The 19618-nt window shown below is 36.8% G+C and overlaps 1 protein-coding gene and 1 pseudogene across 1 annotated transcript in view; both read right to left on the bottom strand.

The window, feature by feature from the left end:
• Positions 1–19618, bottom strand: part of CCDC7 (coiled-coil domain containing 7) — a 107451-nt gene that overhangs the window by 28888 nt on the left and 58945 nt on the right. The window contains exon 14 of the mRNA XM_008066496.1: positions 1786–1851. Coding sequence (XP_008064687.1) covers positions 1786–1851 — 66 coding nt within the window. The remainder of the gene's footprint in view (positions 1–1785; positions 1852–19618) is intronic.
• Positions 15921–16287, bottom strand: LOC110596413 (annotated as a pseudogene).

Raw genomic sequence — 19618 nt, 5'->3', positions numbered from 1 at the left:
GGAGCGGCCACTGCACTCCAGTCTGGGTGACTGAGTGAGACTCCAACTCAACAAAAAAAAAAAAAAACTGTGTGGCTGAGGCAGAAGGATAACGTAAGTCCAGCAGGTTAGGGCTGCAGTGGTTGTGAGCATGCCACTGCAACCCAGCCTGGGTGACCAAGAGTGAATGAGACTCCAACTAAAACAAACAAACAAAAAAACTGTATTTCTAATAGGATATCCTAATATCATTCTAAACTAATATGAATAAAATTTTTTCTATCATCTTTTCTGAATATTGAACAATTTCTAAATGATAGTTTCTGATAAAAAGGAAATTTTCTGAAAGTTTTCTATTCTATTCTAAAACTTATTCTATTTCCTTCCCAATCACCTTTATATCACTCATAACTTCATAGATTAGCTTCCATTTTTCAAAAAAACAATTATATGATATACAAATAATTATACTGTTGTCTGTTCATTTTTGAACATTTTTGTAGCTTCTTTCATTTTGTTTTACTGTTTAGCTAGAATTTGATAAACAGTAAGAGCCAACATCCTAGTTTAACTGTGTTTAATTAGAATGCCTGAAATTTTTTTTTACATATATTATCATTTTGAAAAAGATTATCTTTATTTAATTAAGAAAATTTACTGTTAAACATATGAAGGGTAGATTTTAGTACCATCTCACTATGAACAGACTTATGCTTGGCATCTCAACGGCAGCTTGAGTTTACCTCCTAGTATGAAGAATTGTCTCCCAATCCTCCATTAGGACAGATAGAGAAGTGGTCTTGGCCCAAGAAAAACTGAGGTTTATTTTATTTATCATAAAGGTTATGTCTTCAGTAATTCTGTAGCCTCAGTGATTACTAATCTCCTCTAGTAATCTATAATAGTAATGATAACTGCCAATGATTATGTACTGAACTAGGTAGATTAAATATAAACTGCTTGAGCAGAAAAGGTGCTAGTAGCTCTTACATATCAATGAGAACATAAAATATTTGTCTTTCTGTACCTTACTTATTTCACTGAACATAATGTTCCCCAGTTCCATCCATGTTGCTGCAAGTGAAGGGATTTCATTCTTTTTAAGGATGAATAAGATTTCATTGTGTATATACTCAACAATAATTTATTGCATATTTCAAAATAGCTAGAAGAAAAGATTCTAAATGGTTCCAATACAAAGAAATAATAAATGTTTGAAGTAATGGCTATCTCAATTATCCTAAGTTGATCATTACACATTGTATACATATATCAAAATATCAGGCACATTAGAAATATGTACAATCATTATGATCAATTTAAAAAGAAAAAATACAAATATTAGAGAGAAGGAATAAAATCTAGTATTCATAGCACAATAGGGTGACTATAATTCATAATCATTACATATTTTAAAATAACTAAAAGAGTACAACTGGGATGTTTCTAACATAAATGATAAATCCTTGAGGTTATGAATAACCCAATTACCCTGATTTGGTCTTTGTACACTGTAGAATTATATCAAAATATCACATATCCTTATAAATCTGTACAACTACTATGAATCTATACTAATTAAAAATTTTAAAGGAAAGTTTACTTTTCTTTCTGAATTACTATTTTGTTAAGAATGAATATTACACTTATTAATATATACCAATTGCACAAAAAGAATATTTTTAAACCTAGCAAAATACTACCATACATACATCTTCACTTATAAAGTCAAAATTATTCTTTTAAATAGTTATGTGTGGATATTTTCCTCATTTAACAATTTTAAAGGAACATGATACCTTTTACCTGCAAAGCCTGTTTCAGTTTTTCCTGAAGGACTTTGTTCTCAATTTCCAGAGCACATGCTACTTTCTAAGAAGTAATCAAGAGAACAAAAGTCATTCATATGAATATTTTTAATTAATTTATTTCTACCATTATTATTTTTCTAGAAACCTTAGAGGCAAGATGAAGATTTGAGCATACACATTTAACCACACACTTCTCAGGCACAATGGTGGATAATACCTGAAGCTACAGTTTCCTACTGATTTTCTACAGGCAAAGAGACCATGAATCTGGCAAATTACAAAAGAAATAATTAAATATTTCATTTTTCCTTTTCTATGAACCTAAAATATTTTTTTATTTCAAATTTTGCAAAAAGCAGAATTTCTACTCTTAACACTACATAATCATAGTTCTGGTATTGTGATTCTGTTACACATAAAGTCTCAGGAACTCTCCATCAAAGAAAAGATAGTTTGGGGAGTTCCAGTAATATGGCAATGGCATAGGCGGGACTGTGAGATTCTCTGAAAGTGAGTTCCCAAAAAGACTCTTATTTTCCTTCCCCCACACCTCTGCCAACCGCCAGCCACACTGGTCCGAGGCCTGGAGACCCTCGATCCCACGCAAAGCTGGCTATTGCAGCCCCTCAGCTGCTTCTGCCCGCTGTGTGGAGATCACATCTCTCTCCCCGACTACAATGTATCACTCAGCCCCAAGCCGCCAGCCACCGCCTGTGGAGGCCCTTGGATACCGCCTTGTGGAGATCTGGATAAAACCTTGCTGGCTACACTGATCCGCCCGGCACTCAGATGGTGCCAGCTCCCTCCTGACTGGGCTCCCTCCCAGCCCAGCAGCCCGGTGCTCACTCCTCAGAGTTCTAGCTCCCTGTCCTGGGTTCTGGGCACTGCCCAGCCCTATTTCAAGCCACCGTCAACCAGGGAGGCTCTAGGCTCCTGCCCTTCAGAGATGACAGCTCCATTCCTGGCTGAAGTGCCCTGTGCGGGCCCCAAGCTGCTGTCACCACTCACCACCCGCCCTTTGAAGCACCAGTCCCCACTCTGGATGAGGCACCCAGCATGGGACCCCATGGCTGTGTAAGGGAACAATATATCTTAAGGAGGTGCTGATCAGTGGCTCTCAACTTTCAGCTCCAGAAGAGGGAATTCCCAGCTCCTTCCTCCATCCCAGGCCGCTGGCGGGACACCAGATCCAGTGCCCAGCTGTGTCGATGATATCCAGTGCCTGACGTTGGAGACACAACACCACAGTCCATCACAGTGGATCGCCCATGGACCCAGATGAGTGGAGATAAAGGACAGGTGGAGAGAAAGGGTCCACGAAAGAGGAGCTGCCCACCTCGGTCATTTTCCAGGCAGAGATTTGCATTGTCCCTCCCATCTACAAGCAGTCTCCACCTTGGTTCCTAAGGTAACATCGCTAAACAGGAGACAAAAGGCCCTCCCCTACACTTAGTCACATACAGGCAACTCAGTCCTGTCACAGACCTCTCAGGCAGCCAGCCAAGGGAATCACCCCAAGCTTGGAGTAACTCTATCTGCCTGCAATGAAAGCAAAGGGGAGAGGCTAGAGATCAGAGCTGGACAGACTTCACACACTCAGGAAAGATTCCAGAGCTAGTCTGGTTTCTTTTTTTGATTTTTGATTTTATTGTTTTGACTGTTTGTTTTGCTCACTTTTTTTTTGCTTTTTGATTTAGACTACCTGTTTGTGTTGGGGAAAAGCGCATCAAAAGGCATGATTTTATGGGGCTGTCTTTGGGTGATTACCGGTATGCTTTAGGGAATTTTGTTTGTGTGTCTGTTTTTCAGTCTTTTCTGGACTTGTGTCTCTTTTTCATTCGTTAGTTGGTATGTATGTCTGTTTTCCCTCTCACTCTTCTCTCTCTCTAACTTCCTCTTAACCCCACTTTCCATTATTTTCCTTTTTCATACTTCCTTTTGTGCCAATGAGCAAACCTAAACCTTGCCGCACGGACAGATAGTAAGGCAGTGGGAAATGGGTTCCAGTTTGCCCACACACCTGTTGGTGGATACTGGGATCTACAGGTAGATTCTGAATCACAGCTGCCCCCTCAATTAAACCTCAAAATTGCAAAAAGTACAGCCCCCAACCTACAGTCCAGCCTCAAAAGTGAACAAAGCCAGAGGACCCTCACAAGGAAGAACAGGAGATTGAACAAAAGAAGCAAAGCAACCCTACCTTCTCTGGAAAACAGAATTAAAGAAGGAGAGGAAAAGGGAGAGAGAGAAAAATTTCACAAATGAAGAAAAACCAAAAGAAGAATATGGGTCTCTCCCAGACCTCTGGGAGGGCAGACACTGAGAAAACTGACTTCGGAATCCAAACAATAAAGAGTCCCAGAATGACTGGTCTCAAACTACAAACCTAGGTAACAAGACATTAATGGAGAGATTTAAAAGAATTGAGGAGAGACAACAAGAAACTAGAAAGGAGCTGATAACTGAAATAACAGTAGTAAAGAATACTGTGAATGAAATAAATAACAAACTGATAAACATGGAAAGCAGAATTAACCAAGCAGAAGAAAGAATTTCAGAGCTTGAGGACGAAAATATAGAACTAACCCAAACTGTCAAAAACATAGAAAAGAAGCTTAAAAAGACAGGAAAAACCTTCAAAGATGAGTGATTACTTCAAGAGACCAAACCTAGGAGTAATTGGACTTCCTGAAACAGAAAGAGAGACAGAGGTCACCCTGAAACAAACATTCAATGAGATTATTGAAGAAATTGTCCCTCATCTCATCAGTGATGTGAAAATTCAAACACAAGAGATTCAGAGAACCCCTGCAAGACAACAAATGAGAACACCAACTCCCAGACACACAATAATGTGTCTAAACAAAGTAGGTATAAAAGAAAAAACCCTAAAGGCAGCAAGAGAAAAAGGCCAGATCACCTACCATGAAAGACCAATTAAAATAGCAGCAGATTTATCTACAGAAACCTTGCAGGCTAGGAGAGCTTGAAGCCCTATCTTCAAGTTCTAAAAGATAAACAATTTCAACCAAGAATAACCTACCCAGCCAAGCTCAGCTTCATCAGTAAAGGAAAATTAAAATCTTTCCTAAATATCCAGTCACTAAGAACTTACGCTGCCACCAGACTACCTCTATAAGAAACGTTTAAGAAAGTATTAAACACAGAAGAAAAGGAAAAAAGAACAATGTTCTTCACAAGAGTATAGAAAAAAGAGCAAAACACACATGAACCAACCCCAAAATCAAAAGAAAGACAACAAACAAAGAGGAACAAAAACAACAAATCAATAAGAACCTTATGATAGGGATCAACTCTCACATTTCAATAATTAACCTGAATGTGAATGGAATAAATGCACCACTGAAAAGACACAGAATGGCAAAATGGATAAAATATCACCAGGCAACAATATATTGCCTTCAAGAGACCCACCTCACCAGAAAGGATACTCAAAGACTCAAAGGAAGAGGATGGGAAACAAATTTTCAGGCAAACGGAACACAAAAGAAAGGAGGAGTCATGATCCTAATTTCAGAAAAAATATCATTTAGGCTATCAAAAATTTAAAAAGATATAGAAGGCCACTATAACGATAAAAGGTTCACTCTATCAACAAGAAATATCTATCCTAAACATATATGCACCCAACATAGGAGCACCAACTTTCATAAAGCACCTTCTAGGAAAACTCAAAAAAGATATTGACTCTAACACTATCATAGCTGGAGAATTCAATACCCCACTCCCAACCCTAGACAGATCATCAGGACAAAAAATCAGCAATGAGTTCCAGAACCTCGATGTGACTCTTGACCAAATGGACTTCACTGATACCTACAGAACACTCTACCTAATGACCACAGAATATACATTCTACTAAGCATCGCATGGAATGTAGTCTAAGATCGACCACATACTTGGCCATAAATCAAGCATAAACAAATTTCAAAAGATCAAAATTTTGTCATGCACCTTCCCAGACCACAGTGGAATAAAAATAAACATTAACACCAATAAGGTTTCCCCCCAAGCCCACAAAGACATGGACACTAAATAGCATAATGCTAAACAATTCCTGGGTCAATGATGAAATCAAAACAGAGATTAAAACATACCTGGAAACAAATAATAATGAAGAAACATCTTACCGAAATCTCTGAGACGCCATGAAAGTTGTAATAAGAGGGGAATTCATATCTCTACAAACACACATGAAGAAAATGGAAGGATCACAAATTAAAGGCCTAACAAATCACCTTAGGAAGCTGGAAAAGCAAGACCACCAAAACTCTAACTTCAGCAGAAGAATCCAGATAACCAAAATAAAAGCTGAAATCCAGGACATAGAAGACAAAAAGATAATACAAAAAAATCAATGAAACAAAAAGCTGGTTCTTTGAAAGGATAAACAAGATCAATAGTCCCCTAGCTAGACTGGCCAAGAAAAAAAGAGAAAAAACCCAAATAAATACAATCAGAAACACAAAAGATGAAGTTACATCTGACCCTGAAGAAATACAAAAGATCATTAGAGATTACTATGTACACTTATATGAAAACAAACTTGAAAACCTTAATGAAATAGAAGCCTTTCTGACATCACACAACCTGCCTAGGTTGAAACAACAAAAAATCAAAACCCTAATAGAACAATAACAACCAAGGAAACTGACTATGTCATAAGAAAACTACCTACAAAAAAAAAACCCTAGACCAAATGGCTTTCCAGCAGAATTCTACAAGACATTTAAGGAGAAACTGATACCAATCCTACTGAAAGTATTCCAGGCAATTGAGAAAGATGGAACCCTCCCCAAATAATTTTATGAAGTTAACATCATATTGATAATCAAGCCAGGTAAAGACCCAAAAAAGAAAGAGAACTACAGGCCAAAATCTTTGATGAACATGGATGCCAAAATTCTCAACAAAATCCTAGCAAACCGGATTGAACAACACATCTCAAAAATCACCTGTCATGACCAAGTAGGCTTCATGCCTGGGAGGCAAGTCTGGTTCAACATTCGCAAGACAATAAATGTAATTAAATACATCAACAGATGTCAAAACAAAAACCAGGATTATATTATTAGATGCAGAAAAAGCTTCTGATAAAATCCAACACCCTTCTTTATAAAAACCCTCGAAAATCTAGGCATACATGGAACATACCTCAAAATAGTAAAAGCTATCTACGAGAAACCCACAGCTAGCATACTCCTAAACAGACAAAAATTGGAACCATTTCCCCTGAAAACTGGAAAAAGACAAGGATGCCAACTCTCTCCCCTCCTGTTCAATACAGTATTGAAAGTCCTGGCTAGAGCAATCAGAAAAGAGAAGGCGATCAGGGGTATCCAAATAGGAAAAGAGGAAATCAAGTTATCTCTCTTTGCAGACAACATAATTGTGTACGTTGAAAACCCAAGAGAATCTGTCAAAAGCCTCCTTGCACTGATAAAGGACTCTGGCAAATTCTCAGGGTATAAAATAAATGTGCAAAAGACAATCACATTTCTTTACACCAATAATAAACAAACAGAAACCCAAATAAAAAGCAAAATCCCATTCACAATAGCCACAAAAAAAAAAATTAAATACCTTGGCATCTTCCTAACCAGAGACGTGAAAGACCTTTACAATGAAAGCTACAAAACACTACTCAAAGAAATCAAAGATGACACAAACAAGTGGACAAATATCCCATGCTCATGGATTGGAAGAATCAATATTGTGAAGATGTCCATCTTGCCTAAGGCAATCTACAGATTTAATGCAATACCCATCAAATTACCAGCAACATTATTCTCAGACCTAGAAAAAACAATACAGGAACTCATATGGAAACACAAATGACCAAGAATAGCCAGAACAATCCTCAGCAAAAAAAAAAAAAAAAGCAGGAGGTATCACATTACCAGACTTCAAACTTTACTATAAAGCTACAATCATCAAAACAGCTTGGTATTGGTACAGGAATAGGCATATAGACCAATGGAATAGAACTGAGATTCCAGAAGCAAAACTTCAATTTCTCAACCAACTCATCTGCGACAAAGCCTCCACCACCTACCAAAGGGGAGAAGAGAACCTATTCAGTAAATGGTGCTGGGAAAACTGGCTGAGCACATGCAGAAGATTCAAACAAGACCCCTATCTATCCCCATACACAAAAAATAACTCTAAATGTATCAGAGAACTAAATGTAAAACCTCAAACCGTAAGAACCTTAGAAAATACAGGACACACCCTTATAGAAATTGGAACTGTCATCCAATTACTCAACAAACCCAAAATGTGCCAGGCTCAGTGGCTCAGCCTGTAATCCCAGTGCTTTGGGAGGCCAAGGTGAGTGGATTGCCAGAGTCCATGGGTTTGAGACCTGCCTGGGCAACGTGGTGAGACCTCATTTCTACAATAAATCACAAATTATCTGGGCTTGGTAGCATGCGCCTGTAGTTCCAGCTACTTGGAAGACTGAGGCGGAAGGATTGCTGGAGTCCAGCAGGTCGAGGCTGCAGTGGTCAGGAGCGGCCACTGCACTCCAGTCTGGGTGACAGAGTGAGACTCCAACTCAAAAAAAAAAAAAAAAAAAATCCCAAAATGCACAGGCCATAAGAGATAAGATAGACAAGTGGGACGTCATTGAACTGACAAGCTTCTGCAAAGCCAAAGAAACCATCAAGAGAGCAGGGAGACAGCCCACAAATGGGAAAAAGTATTTGTTAACTCCATGTCTGACAAAGGCTTAACATCTTGGATCTACAAGGAACTCAAACATGCTGAAAAGAAAAAAACAACCCCATTACAAAGTGGGCAAAAGATATGAACGAACACTTCCCAAAAGAAGACATATTAGCGACCAACAGACACATGAAATGTTCAGCCTCACTAATCATCAAGGAGATGCAAAATAAAACTACACTGAGGTACCACCTAACTCCAGTCAGAATGGCAATTATCAATAACTCAAAAAATAACAGATGCTGGAGAGGATGTGGTGAAAAGGGAACACTTCTACCCTGTTAGTGGAAGTGTAAACTAGTGCAGCCTCTGTGGAAATCAGTGTGGTGATTCCTAAAAGCTCTAAAAATTGACCTTCTATATGACCCCACAATCCCCCTACTGGGTATATACCTTGAAGAACTCAAATCACTCTATATAAAGATACCTGCACATGTATGTTTATCGCAGCATTGTTCACAACAGCAAGAACCTGGAACCAACCATGCTGTCCATCTAAAAAGGACTGGATTAAAAAAATGTGGTACATATACACACTGGAATACTATGCGGCCATAAAAAAGAACTAACCATGAATTTCGCAGCAATCTGAATGGAACTAGAGTTTATAATACTGAGTGATCTCTCACAGAAACAAAGATCTATATCACATGTTCTCACTCGTAAGTGGACCTTGAACATCTATCGTAATACTATAAGAAAAGAACTGACAGTGGCGGGAAACTATTGGGGGGCGGGGAGGGGAAGAGAGGTGGGATTAATGGTAGTCAATATCTGTCTGGGGATGGGGGACACCCCTTTTCAACAAGGGTACCTGAATGAAATATTTGTTTACCTAACCCTTAACTGTACCCCACAATTTTAAAATTTAAAATGTTTAAAAAAAGAAAGAAAGAAAAGATAGTTTGAGGATTATATTTGTAAGTTCCAAGTTTTGCTTTTGATATGGCAGAGTAAGTTTCTACTAGACAAATGCTGCCAGATATAACTATAAGCTCTGGAAAAAATACAAATATCAAGACTGATGAGCAATCAAGAGTAGGTAGATTCTTCATAGAAGATGATACTTGAAAGATGGGAAGAGCCGTAGGTAAGATTTTGGTAAGAATGGCTTCCATGGCTTTTAGTTTGAGGGCAAGCACTAGCTGAGCCATGCAGGGTACCTACTAGGTGATAGAAAACCACCAAAGGACAGAGTTCAGGAAAACCACAGCCACAGAAAAGATTAGACGGAAGTCATACAAAGAAAAGTGTTAGAGTAAAGGAGTCCCAGAATTTTTGTATAAACTCTACCCAACACTTCCTTTGACCCCAAACCACATATGCCTAGAGAAGACTCTAAGCAGCCTTACAAAAGCCTAAAAAAAACTAAAATGTAATTTGAACTGCTACAAAAATAAAGAATTAACTAAGTACAGTGTCTCACGCCTATGATCCCAGCACTTTGGGAGTCTGAAGCAAGAGGACTGCCTGAGCCCAGGGGTTCCAGACCAGTCTGTGCAACCTAGCCAGTCCTCATCTCCGCAGTAAATCAAAAACGTTATCTGGGTGTGGTGATGCACACAAATAGTTCCAACTAGATGGAAGGATCATCTGAGCCCAGCAGGTTGAGCCTGCGGTAGCTGTGGGCATGCCGCTTTACTCCAACCTGGGTGACAAAGTGAGACTTCTGACTCAAAAAAAGAAAAAAAATACAAAATTTGCATTTTGCAACCAATAATGTTAATTATATATTAAAGGGGAAAAAAACCAGTATCAACCATCAGAAGAATATAACAGGATTCAGAGCTTCAACAACATAATATTCATAATATCCAAGATACAATTTAGAAATACTTAACACATTTGCGACCAGCAAATTTTTCACTTTCCTAATACTGAAAGTGGGTGAAAATAAAAAAAAATTGGAAGCTGGTTGCTGCAAACTTCTGTTGCTAAGCACAAGTGAAAGGGTCTTTACTAAATTGTCACCTTTTTTACAATATGGCTGAAAGTTGCAGACATATCCAGTATTTGCCTCAGACATCACTCTGGCTAGTATTCTGTATTTTGTATTTTTATTCAGATTATAAACCCAAAGAGGCAGTCTTCCATGTATGTACACAGTGTTGAACTTATTTAAAACATAATTTATTACAGGTTCAATTTTGCAACTGCTTGGATTTGACTGTATTTCTGCATTACTGGAAAAATGCAAAAACCACAAAATCTGTAGGAATCTATTTTGTGTCATTATTTTTCAAAAGAAAGGCATTGCAATTGATGGATGTATTAACCAATAATCATGTATTACAGTTTTCTTCACCTGTCCCATCAAAATATTTAATGCTAGAAATTTTTTAATCTTGGACAGTGTAGTATTGTTCCACTTTTTTTATTTCTTTGGACTTTTATATCTGTGATAACACCTGTTAGTTTTAGTTGCGATCATTTCTATAAAATCATCTCCAATAAATAGTCCAACAACTTCACTTATACTTTGAGGATCATTTGGAAATACCTTGACACCTGGATTACCAATAAACACTTCTGAGTGTCTTTTTGGATCCTATTTTGTCCACTTAATGTCTGATTCATTCTCACCAGTACTAGATTCACTATCATAGATTATCTGCATTCTATTTCACCATTTACATTGCATCACTACATCACTGTCTCACTATCACTAATAAGTTCTTGGATCTACCTTCAACCTCAGAAATCTCATCAGCATATATTTCTTCATTTTCCATAATTACATTATTAACACTGAAGTATGAAAGTACTAAAATATCAAAATACAAGCATACAACACTAATTGCAACAGAATAATGACCAACTTGCAATTTTTACCATCTACATAAATCAATAACAACATTGCACGGTTGATATCAGATAATTATTTCAATTAATATTCTCTCTCCTTGCCTGAATATTCATTTTCAAGCAAAATATAATAACACATATATATCACAACATTGCAGCATTCAGAAACAGAATTTGCAGACAGAAATTCACATCAGAAGCAACCAGGAACAGAATTTGTTTTTGTTTGTTTTGTTTTGTTTTTGAGTCAGTCTCTCACTCTGTCACCCAGACTAGAGTGCAGTGGTATGCTCACAGCCACCACAGTCTCTACCTGCTGGGCTCAGGCTATCCCTCTGCTTCAGTCTTCCAAGTAGCTGGAACTACAGGCATGTGCCACCAAACCCAGCTAACTTGTTTTTATTTACTGTTTATTTATTATTTATTATAAATTGTTATTTATTTATTTTCATTTTTTTACTTTCTTTTTTTTTTTTATTTTATTATTTATTGCAGAGACGAGGTCTTGCCTTGTTACCCAGGCTGTCTCAAACCCATAGGCTTAGGCAATCCTCTCTCCTCCACCTCCCAAAATGCTGGGAATATAGGCATAAGCCACCATCCCTGGCAAGGAACAGAATTTGTAATGACATGAATTCACATCAGCGGCAAGCAGGAACAGAATTTGGAATGATGTAAAATCATGTCAGCGGTTGCGAATGAGTTAACATTTGAAGAAACAGAAAAGAAATACTTACTCTTAAGATAATAGGCAATCACAAGAAGTGATCCCAAGATAACACAGATTTTTTTAAAATTAGCATATAAGACATTTGAAGCAACTATTATAAAAATGTCCTCTGCAAAGAAAAATATGCTCATAATAAATTCAGTGATGAAAATCTCAGCAGAGAAATATGAACTATAAAAAATAGCCAAATGGAAATTCTAGTATTGAAAATTATAATATCTGAACTTTAAAATTTAATGTGTGGGTATAGAAACATATTCATGAGAGTGGAAAAAGTCAAATCACATGAAGATACATCGATAGAAAATATCCAGTCTGGATTTTTTAAATGTGGTACATACACACATGGAATACTATGCCATAAAAAAGAACAAAGTCATGAATTTCGCAGCAACCTGGATGGAACCAGAGTCTATAATACTGAGTAATCTCTCACAGAAACAAAGATCTGAGTATCACATGTTCTCACTCATATAGTGGACCTTGAACATCTATCATAATACTATAAGAAAAGGATTCACAGTGGTGGGAAACTATGGGGGAGGAGGGAGGGGAAGGGACATAGGATTAACGGTAGTCAATATCTAACTGGGGACAGGGAGACACCCTTATCAACAAGGGTGCCTGAATGATGCATATTGGTATACCTAATCCTTAACTGTACCCCACAATTTTAAAATAAAAAATATTGACCAAAAAAAAAAAAACCTGAGGAGGAGAATATAACAAGATTAAAATCTTTTGGCTAAGAAAAAAAAAAAAAGAAAAGAAAATATCCAGTCTAAAAAAAGAACAAAGTTTTTTTTTTTAATTAACAAATACTGAGGCAAATGTGGAACAGCATCAAATATCTAACAGTTCCACAGGAAAAGAGAGAAAGTGGTAGACAAAGCATTTAAAAAATAAGTTTAGCCGGGCTTGGTGGCTCAGCCTGTAATCCCATGCCTTTGGGAGGCTGAGGTGAGTGAATTGCCTGAGCCCACGGGTTCAGGACCCGCCTGGGCAGCGAGACCTCATCTCTACAATAAATAAAAAAAAATCAGCTGGGTGTGGTGGCGCATGCCTGTAATTCCGGCTACTTGGAAGGCTGAGGCAGAAGGATCGCCGGAGCCCAGCAGGTCGAGGCTGCAGTGGCCGGGAGCGGCCACTGCACTCCAGTCTGGGCGACAGAGTGAGACTCCAACTCAAAAAAATAAATAAATAAAAAAGTTTAAAAATTTCCCAAATTTGCTGGAATTTACATACTCAAGATGCTCAGCATTCTCCAAGTTGATGTTTATAAAGAAAATTATGCCCACATATAATAAAGTCAAACTGTTTAAAACCAAGAAAAAAGAAAAAAATCTTGAAATCAGTCAAAGAAAAATGATATATTGCACAATGGAGATGATTATATGAGTGTTTCTTAACAGAAAAAAATGAAGGCCAAACAAAAATAGAAACAATCTCTAAAGTGTAGTGCAAATGTCCCTTTTCTAAAACAGATTTTAAGACACAAAATAATATTTGAATTTGTGTTTTATTCTCATTGAAAGTTGTGAGGACATAACATTTATACAAAAGCAAGTAATAGTGGGAGCAAAAATAAACCTTCTAACCACTGCTCAAGAGACCTCAATATATGACCAATGAGGTGCTGAGAAAACTCACATCCATAAATAGGCACAGAAGTATAATTAACCATCTGCTAGGACTAAGCAACAGCGGAGGAAGTTGAACAATCCAAAGAGGAAGTCCCTACTAAAAGCAAAACTAAAGAGACAGAGAGAAAATAATTGGAAAGAAAATATCAAAAACCTGATGGAGTTCTCTGATTGATGCAATTATTGCCCTAAATTAGGGTCTCTTAGGATTTTTAAAGAAAGCAAACATGATTTTTTAACTTAAAAGTTCAAAAGGAAGTGAAAAGAAGAACAGCTACTTAGTTCTGAGAATAGATTTAGAAATTTTGGAAAATAAATGGAATAGCTCATAACACAGAACAAATAAAAGTCATGACTAAAAAGACAGATTTAAAGAATCGATCTAGAAATCATTGTATTCAAATATGAGTTCTAGAGGAATAAAAAGAAGAAGAAAGTTAAATGATGATGAAAGAAATAAGAAAACAAAACTTCCTTGAGATAGATTTCTTTTTAATTGAGATCTGGTATGATTTCTACATTTCAATGAGAAATGAAAGCAAGAAAGTAAAGAGACGAGGTCCCAGACAACATCAAACTATTATATGTGCTGAAACTATCTACTCAAACTTTACATGAGATAAAAATATTCTATCTTATTTAAGTCATTGAATTATATGGGGTCTCTTTATAAGCAACCTTTTCCTAATAAAGATATAGAGAATTAACATAATAAAACAAATATAGATTTAATTGAATTTTATTTCATTTTATTTTATTTCAGTAGCTTTATGGGGTACAGTTTTTGGTCTGGGTTTAACATATACCCTCCAACCCCATCTGTACACATTGTACCATTTAGGTGATTTTTTTCCCTTCATCATCTACCCGCTCCTTCTGAGTCACCAGTGTCCATTATATCATTCTCTCTCTGTCTTTGTGGATTCTTGGTGTAGCATCCACCTTAGTGAGAACAGGCAGTGTTTGATTTTCTGTTCCTGCATTAGTTCACTTAGGAGGATGTTCTATAATTCCATCCCAATTGCTGCAAAAGACATTATTTCATTCTTTTTGATGGCTGAACAGTCTTCCATAGTGATGAGCATGTAGGTTGGTTCCATATCTTTGCAATTGTGAATTATGCTGCAATGAACATGCAGGTGCTAGTGTCTTTTTCATATAATGACCTCTGTTCCTTGGATACCTAATAGTGAGGTTGCCGGATTAAATAGTAGTTCTACTTTTAGTTCTTTGAGAAGTCTCCATACTGAGTTCCATAAAGGTTGTACTGATTTACACTCACATTAACAGTGCATAAGTGTTGCCTTTTCTCCATGTCCATGTCAGCACTCATAGTTTTACTTTTTATGATGACCATTCTGATTGGTGTAAGGTGATATCTCATTGTGGTTTTGATTTCCCTGATGACTAGTGATGTTGAGTATTTTTTCACATGCTTGTTGGCCATTTGTATAACTTCTTTTGCGAGACGTCTTTCGTGTCATTTGCCCACTTTTTAATGGGGTAATTTGCTTTTCTCTTGATTTGTTTGGGTTCTTTGTAGATTCTGAATAGTAGTCATTTGGTCAGAGATGTCGTTTGCAAATATCTTCTCCCATTCTGTAGGTTACCTATTCACTCTGTTCATTATTTCATTTGCTGTGCAGAAGCTTTTTAGTTTAATTATCAGTTATTTAGTTTTGTTTTTGTTGCATTTGCTTTTGGGGTTTTATCCAAAAATTATTTGCCTAGGCCTGAGTTCATGAGAGTTTTTCCTAGGCTTACTTCTAGGAATTTTATGGTTTCAGGTCTGACATTTAAATATTTAAATCATTTTGAGCTAATTTTTGTATGGGGAAAGAGAGGGATCAAGTTTCATTTTTTTGTATGTAGCAGTCCAATTTTCCTAACATCATTTGTTGAATAGGGTGTACTTTCCCCACTGTATGTTTCTTTCTGCTTTGTCAGAGATCAGTTGGTTGTAGGTATTTGGGTTTATTTCTGGATTCTCTGTTCTGGTCCATGTGTCTGCTCCTGTATCACACCATGCTGTTTTGGTTAGTACAGCCTTATAACTTGAAGTCAGGCGATGTAATGCCTCTAGCTATGTTCTTTTTCCTTAGGATTGCTTTTGGCTATTTGCGGGGTGGGGGGGTTCCTTATGAATTTTAGGATTTTTTTTCTTTTTTTTTGTTTTATAACTTTGATTTTCTTGACGATCAGCAATTAGTTCTCGTCCACATTGCCTGTCTGTAGGTTTTTGAAAGTGGTAACAGATTGTTTGGTGAGTCTTCATTCTCATTTCATTTCCTAGACAACCGTACATGGATATGGTATGGGACATTCCTTATTCCTTTGGCCCAGAAAGCTTTGTTGAGCCTGGTGTCAATGCATGCATCTGGAGTCCCCATCTCCTTCGTGGCAAATTTCCCAATCTCTTTGAGTGCCCAAGGGGCACGCTTCTTGAAGCCACTCCATGGATGCACTTGTGAATGTTGATTGTGTATTCTCGGGTCACCACTTCATTGATGGCAGAACGGCCCTTCTTCTCACCACCCTTCTTTGCAGGTGCCATTCTACCAGGCCCAAGTTGGAAAGGATTCTTTTTCCTAAATATTTGAAAAACGATGTTGGTAGTTTGCATTAACAATAGGAATTCTGTTGAATCTGCAGATTACTTTGGGTAATATGGTCACTTTAACAATGTGGATTCTTCCAATCCAATAGCATGAGATGTTTCTCCATTTGTGACCTCTAAAATTTCTTGCATCAGAGTTCTGTATCTCTCCTTGGTTAAATATATTCCTGGCAACTTTAGTTTTTTACTTTTATTGTAAATAGAATTGAGTTTTTGATTCTCAGCTTGGCTGATAATGGTGTACAGCAGTGCTACTGATTTGTGTGTGTTGATTTTGCATCCTGAAACTTTACTAAATTCATTTATCAAGTCCAAGAATCTTCTGGAAAAGTCTTTAGGGTTCTCTAAGTGTAAAATCCTATCATCAGCATACAGAGATAATTTGATATTTTCTTTTTCAATTTGAATCATTTTATTTCTTTTTCTTGCCTGATTGATCTGGGTAGAACTTCTGGTATTATGTAGAATAGAAGTGGTGAAAGTGAGCGTCCTTATCTTGCTCCAGTTCTGAGGGGAAATGTGTTCAACTTTGCTCCATTTAGGATGACATTGGCTGTGGGTTTGTCAAATATGGCTTTTATTATTTTAGGAAATATTCCCTCTGTGCCTATTTTGTTGAGGGCTTTTATCATGAAGGGATGTTGGATTTTGTCAAATGTTTCTTCTATTGAAATAAGCATTTGATTTTTGTTTTTAATTCTGCTTATGTAATTGATCACATTTATTGAATGTAGTTGACCACATTTATTGACATGTGTGTTGAATCATCCTTGCATCTTTGATATAAAACCCACTTGGTCACAGTGTATTTTTTTTTTAATGTGCTATTGAATTCAGTTTTCCAATCGTTTCTTGAGAATTCTTGTGTCTATGTTCATAAGGTATACAAGTCTGTAGTTTTCTTTCTTTGTTGTATCTTTCCCTGGCTTTGGTATCTGAGCGATATTGGTCTCTTGAATGAGTTAGGAAGGATTCCCTCCTCTTCAATCTTGTGGAATAGCTTCAGTAAAATTGTTCCAGTTCTTCTTTGAAGGTCTGATAGAATTCGGCTGTGAGTCCATCAGAAACTAGACTTTTTTTGTTGGAAGACTTCTAATTGGTGTTTCAATCTTGTTACTTGTTATTGGTCTGTTCAGGGTTTCTATTTCTTTCTGACTCAAGTTTGGGAGTTGTATGTTTCCAAGAATGTATTCATTTCCTCTAGATTGTCCAGTTTGTTTGCACAGATGTCTCAGACAATCTTGAATTTTCATATCAGCTGTAATATCTACATCTTCATTTCTGATTGTGCTCATTTGAATCTTCTCATTTCTTCATTAATCTGGCTAGTAGTTTATTGACTTCATTTATCTTTTCAAAGGACCAACTATTTTTTCATTGATCTTTTTAAAAATTTCAATTTCATTTAGCTTAGCTCTAATCTTCATTATTTCTCCATTCTTCTTCTAACTTTGGGCTTGGTTTGTTCATATTTTTCTAGTTTCTGTAGGTGTGATGTTAGATTGTTGATGTGCAATCACTGTCTTATTAATGTGGGCTTTAAGTGTTGTAAATTTTCTTCTGTGCATAACTTTGGCTGTAACTCAGAACTTTTGATAACTTGTTTCACTGTTATTATTTTGAGGAGTTTTTTAATGTCTATCTTAATTTCATGGTGGACCCAAGGATCACACAGGACCAGATTGTCTAACTTCCATATTGTTGTTTTGATGTATGGGTACTTCTTGGAGTTAATTTCTGGTTCTATTCCACTGTAGTCTGAGAATGTGACTGATATTTTTATTTTTTTGCTAATTTATTAAGACTTGATTTGTGGCCTATTATATGGTCTTCCTTGGAGAATGTTCCATCTGATGATGAGAAAAAAGTATATTCCGTAGTTCTGGGGAGGAAGCTTCTGTTGGTGTCTATTAGTTCCATTTGCTCTAGGGTCTGGTTTAATTCCAATGTTTGTTTACTTTCTGCCTTGATCTAATTGCTGCCACTGGGGTGTTGCAGTCTCCCACTACTACTGTATTGCCATCTATCTCTTTTTTTAGGTCCAGTAGAATGTGTTTCCTCATGCTAGGGGCTCTGGTGTTAGGTGCATATATATTTAAAGGTGTGATGTCTTCTCATTGGATTGATCCCTTTATCATTATATAATAACAAACTTTGTCATTTTTTTACAGTTGTTAATTTAAAGTCTGTTTTATCTGATATGAGAATGGCTACTCCTGCTCACTTTTGGTTCCACTTGTACAGATTATTTTTCACAACCTCTTTACCTTGAATCTGTAGAAGTCTTTGGATATTACATGGATCTCTTGGAGGCAGCAGATATTTGGGTTGTTTTTTTATTTTGTGTTGTTTTCCATTCTGCTAGTCTGCATCTTTTAGTGGAGTATTGAGATCATTTATGTTTAGAGTTAATAATTATATGCAAGGTGCTATTCCATTCATTATACTGGTTGTTATCTGGTTGTTTTATTCATTTATTTTTCTGTATTGCACTGATGTTCCATAAGGTCTGTAAGCTTCATAATTTCCAGCATTTTTCTATTGGTGTGTTTCAACATTTTCTTTCAGTATTCAGAACTCCTTTGAGTATTTCTTATAGAGCCAGCCTAGTAATCTCAAATTACCTCAGCATTTGCTTGTCTGAGAAAGACTTCATTTCTTCTTCATTTATGAAACTTAATTCTGCAGGATACAAAATCTGTGGCTGTCTGTTATTCTACCTGAAGTGACTGAAGATGGGGCCCCAATCCCTGTAGGGTTTCTTCTGAAAAGTCTGTTGTTTACCTGATAGGCTTACCTTTCTAAGTTATCTGATACTTTTGTCTCACTGCTTTTAAAATTCTTTCCTTCACATTAACTTTGCATAGCTGGATGATTATATGCCTTTTGGATAACATTTTTGAAATCAATCATCTGGGGGCTCTTTGTGCTTCTTGTATCTGGGTGTCTAAATCTCTGGCAAGGCAAGGGAAATTTTCCTCCATTATTCTCTCAAATATATTTTTCAAACCTGTTGCCTTCTCTTCTTCCTCAAGAATACCTACAATTTTTAGGTTTGGGTATTTTACATTTCCTGGAGATTTTGTTCTGTTCTCTTTTTTATTTATTATTGATCGGCTGGGTTAATTCAAGAGCCTTGGCTTCAAGTTCTGAGATCCTTTATTCTGCATGATCTAGTCTACAGTTAAAATGTTTCACTCAGCCGGGCTTGGTGGCTCAGCCTGTAATCCCATGCCTTTGGGAGGCTGAGGAGAGTGGATTGCCTGAGCCTGCGGGGTCAAGACCC

The sequence above is a fragment of the Carlito syrichta genome, unplaced genomic scaffold (genome assembly GCF_000164805.1).
Source record: "Carlito syrichta isolate Samal-C Ts95f unplaced genomic scaffold, Tarsius_syrichta-2.0.1 Scaffold308972, whole genome shotgun sequence".
Lineage (NCBI taxonomy): Eukaryota > Metazoa > Chordata > Mammalia > Primates > Tarsiidae > Carlito > Carlito syrichta.
Note: the sequence above shows the minus strand (reverse complement) of the source record. Positions and strands in the feature narration are given on the sequence as shown.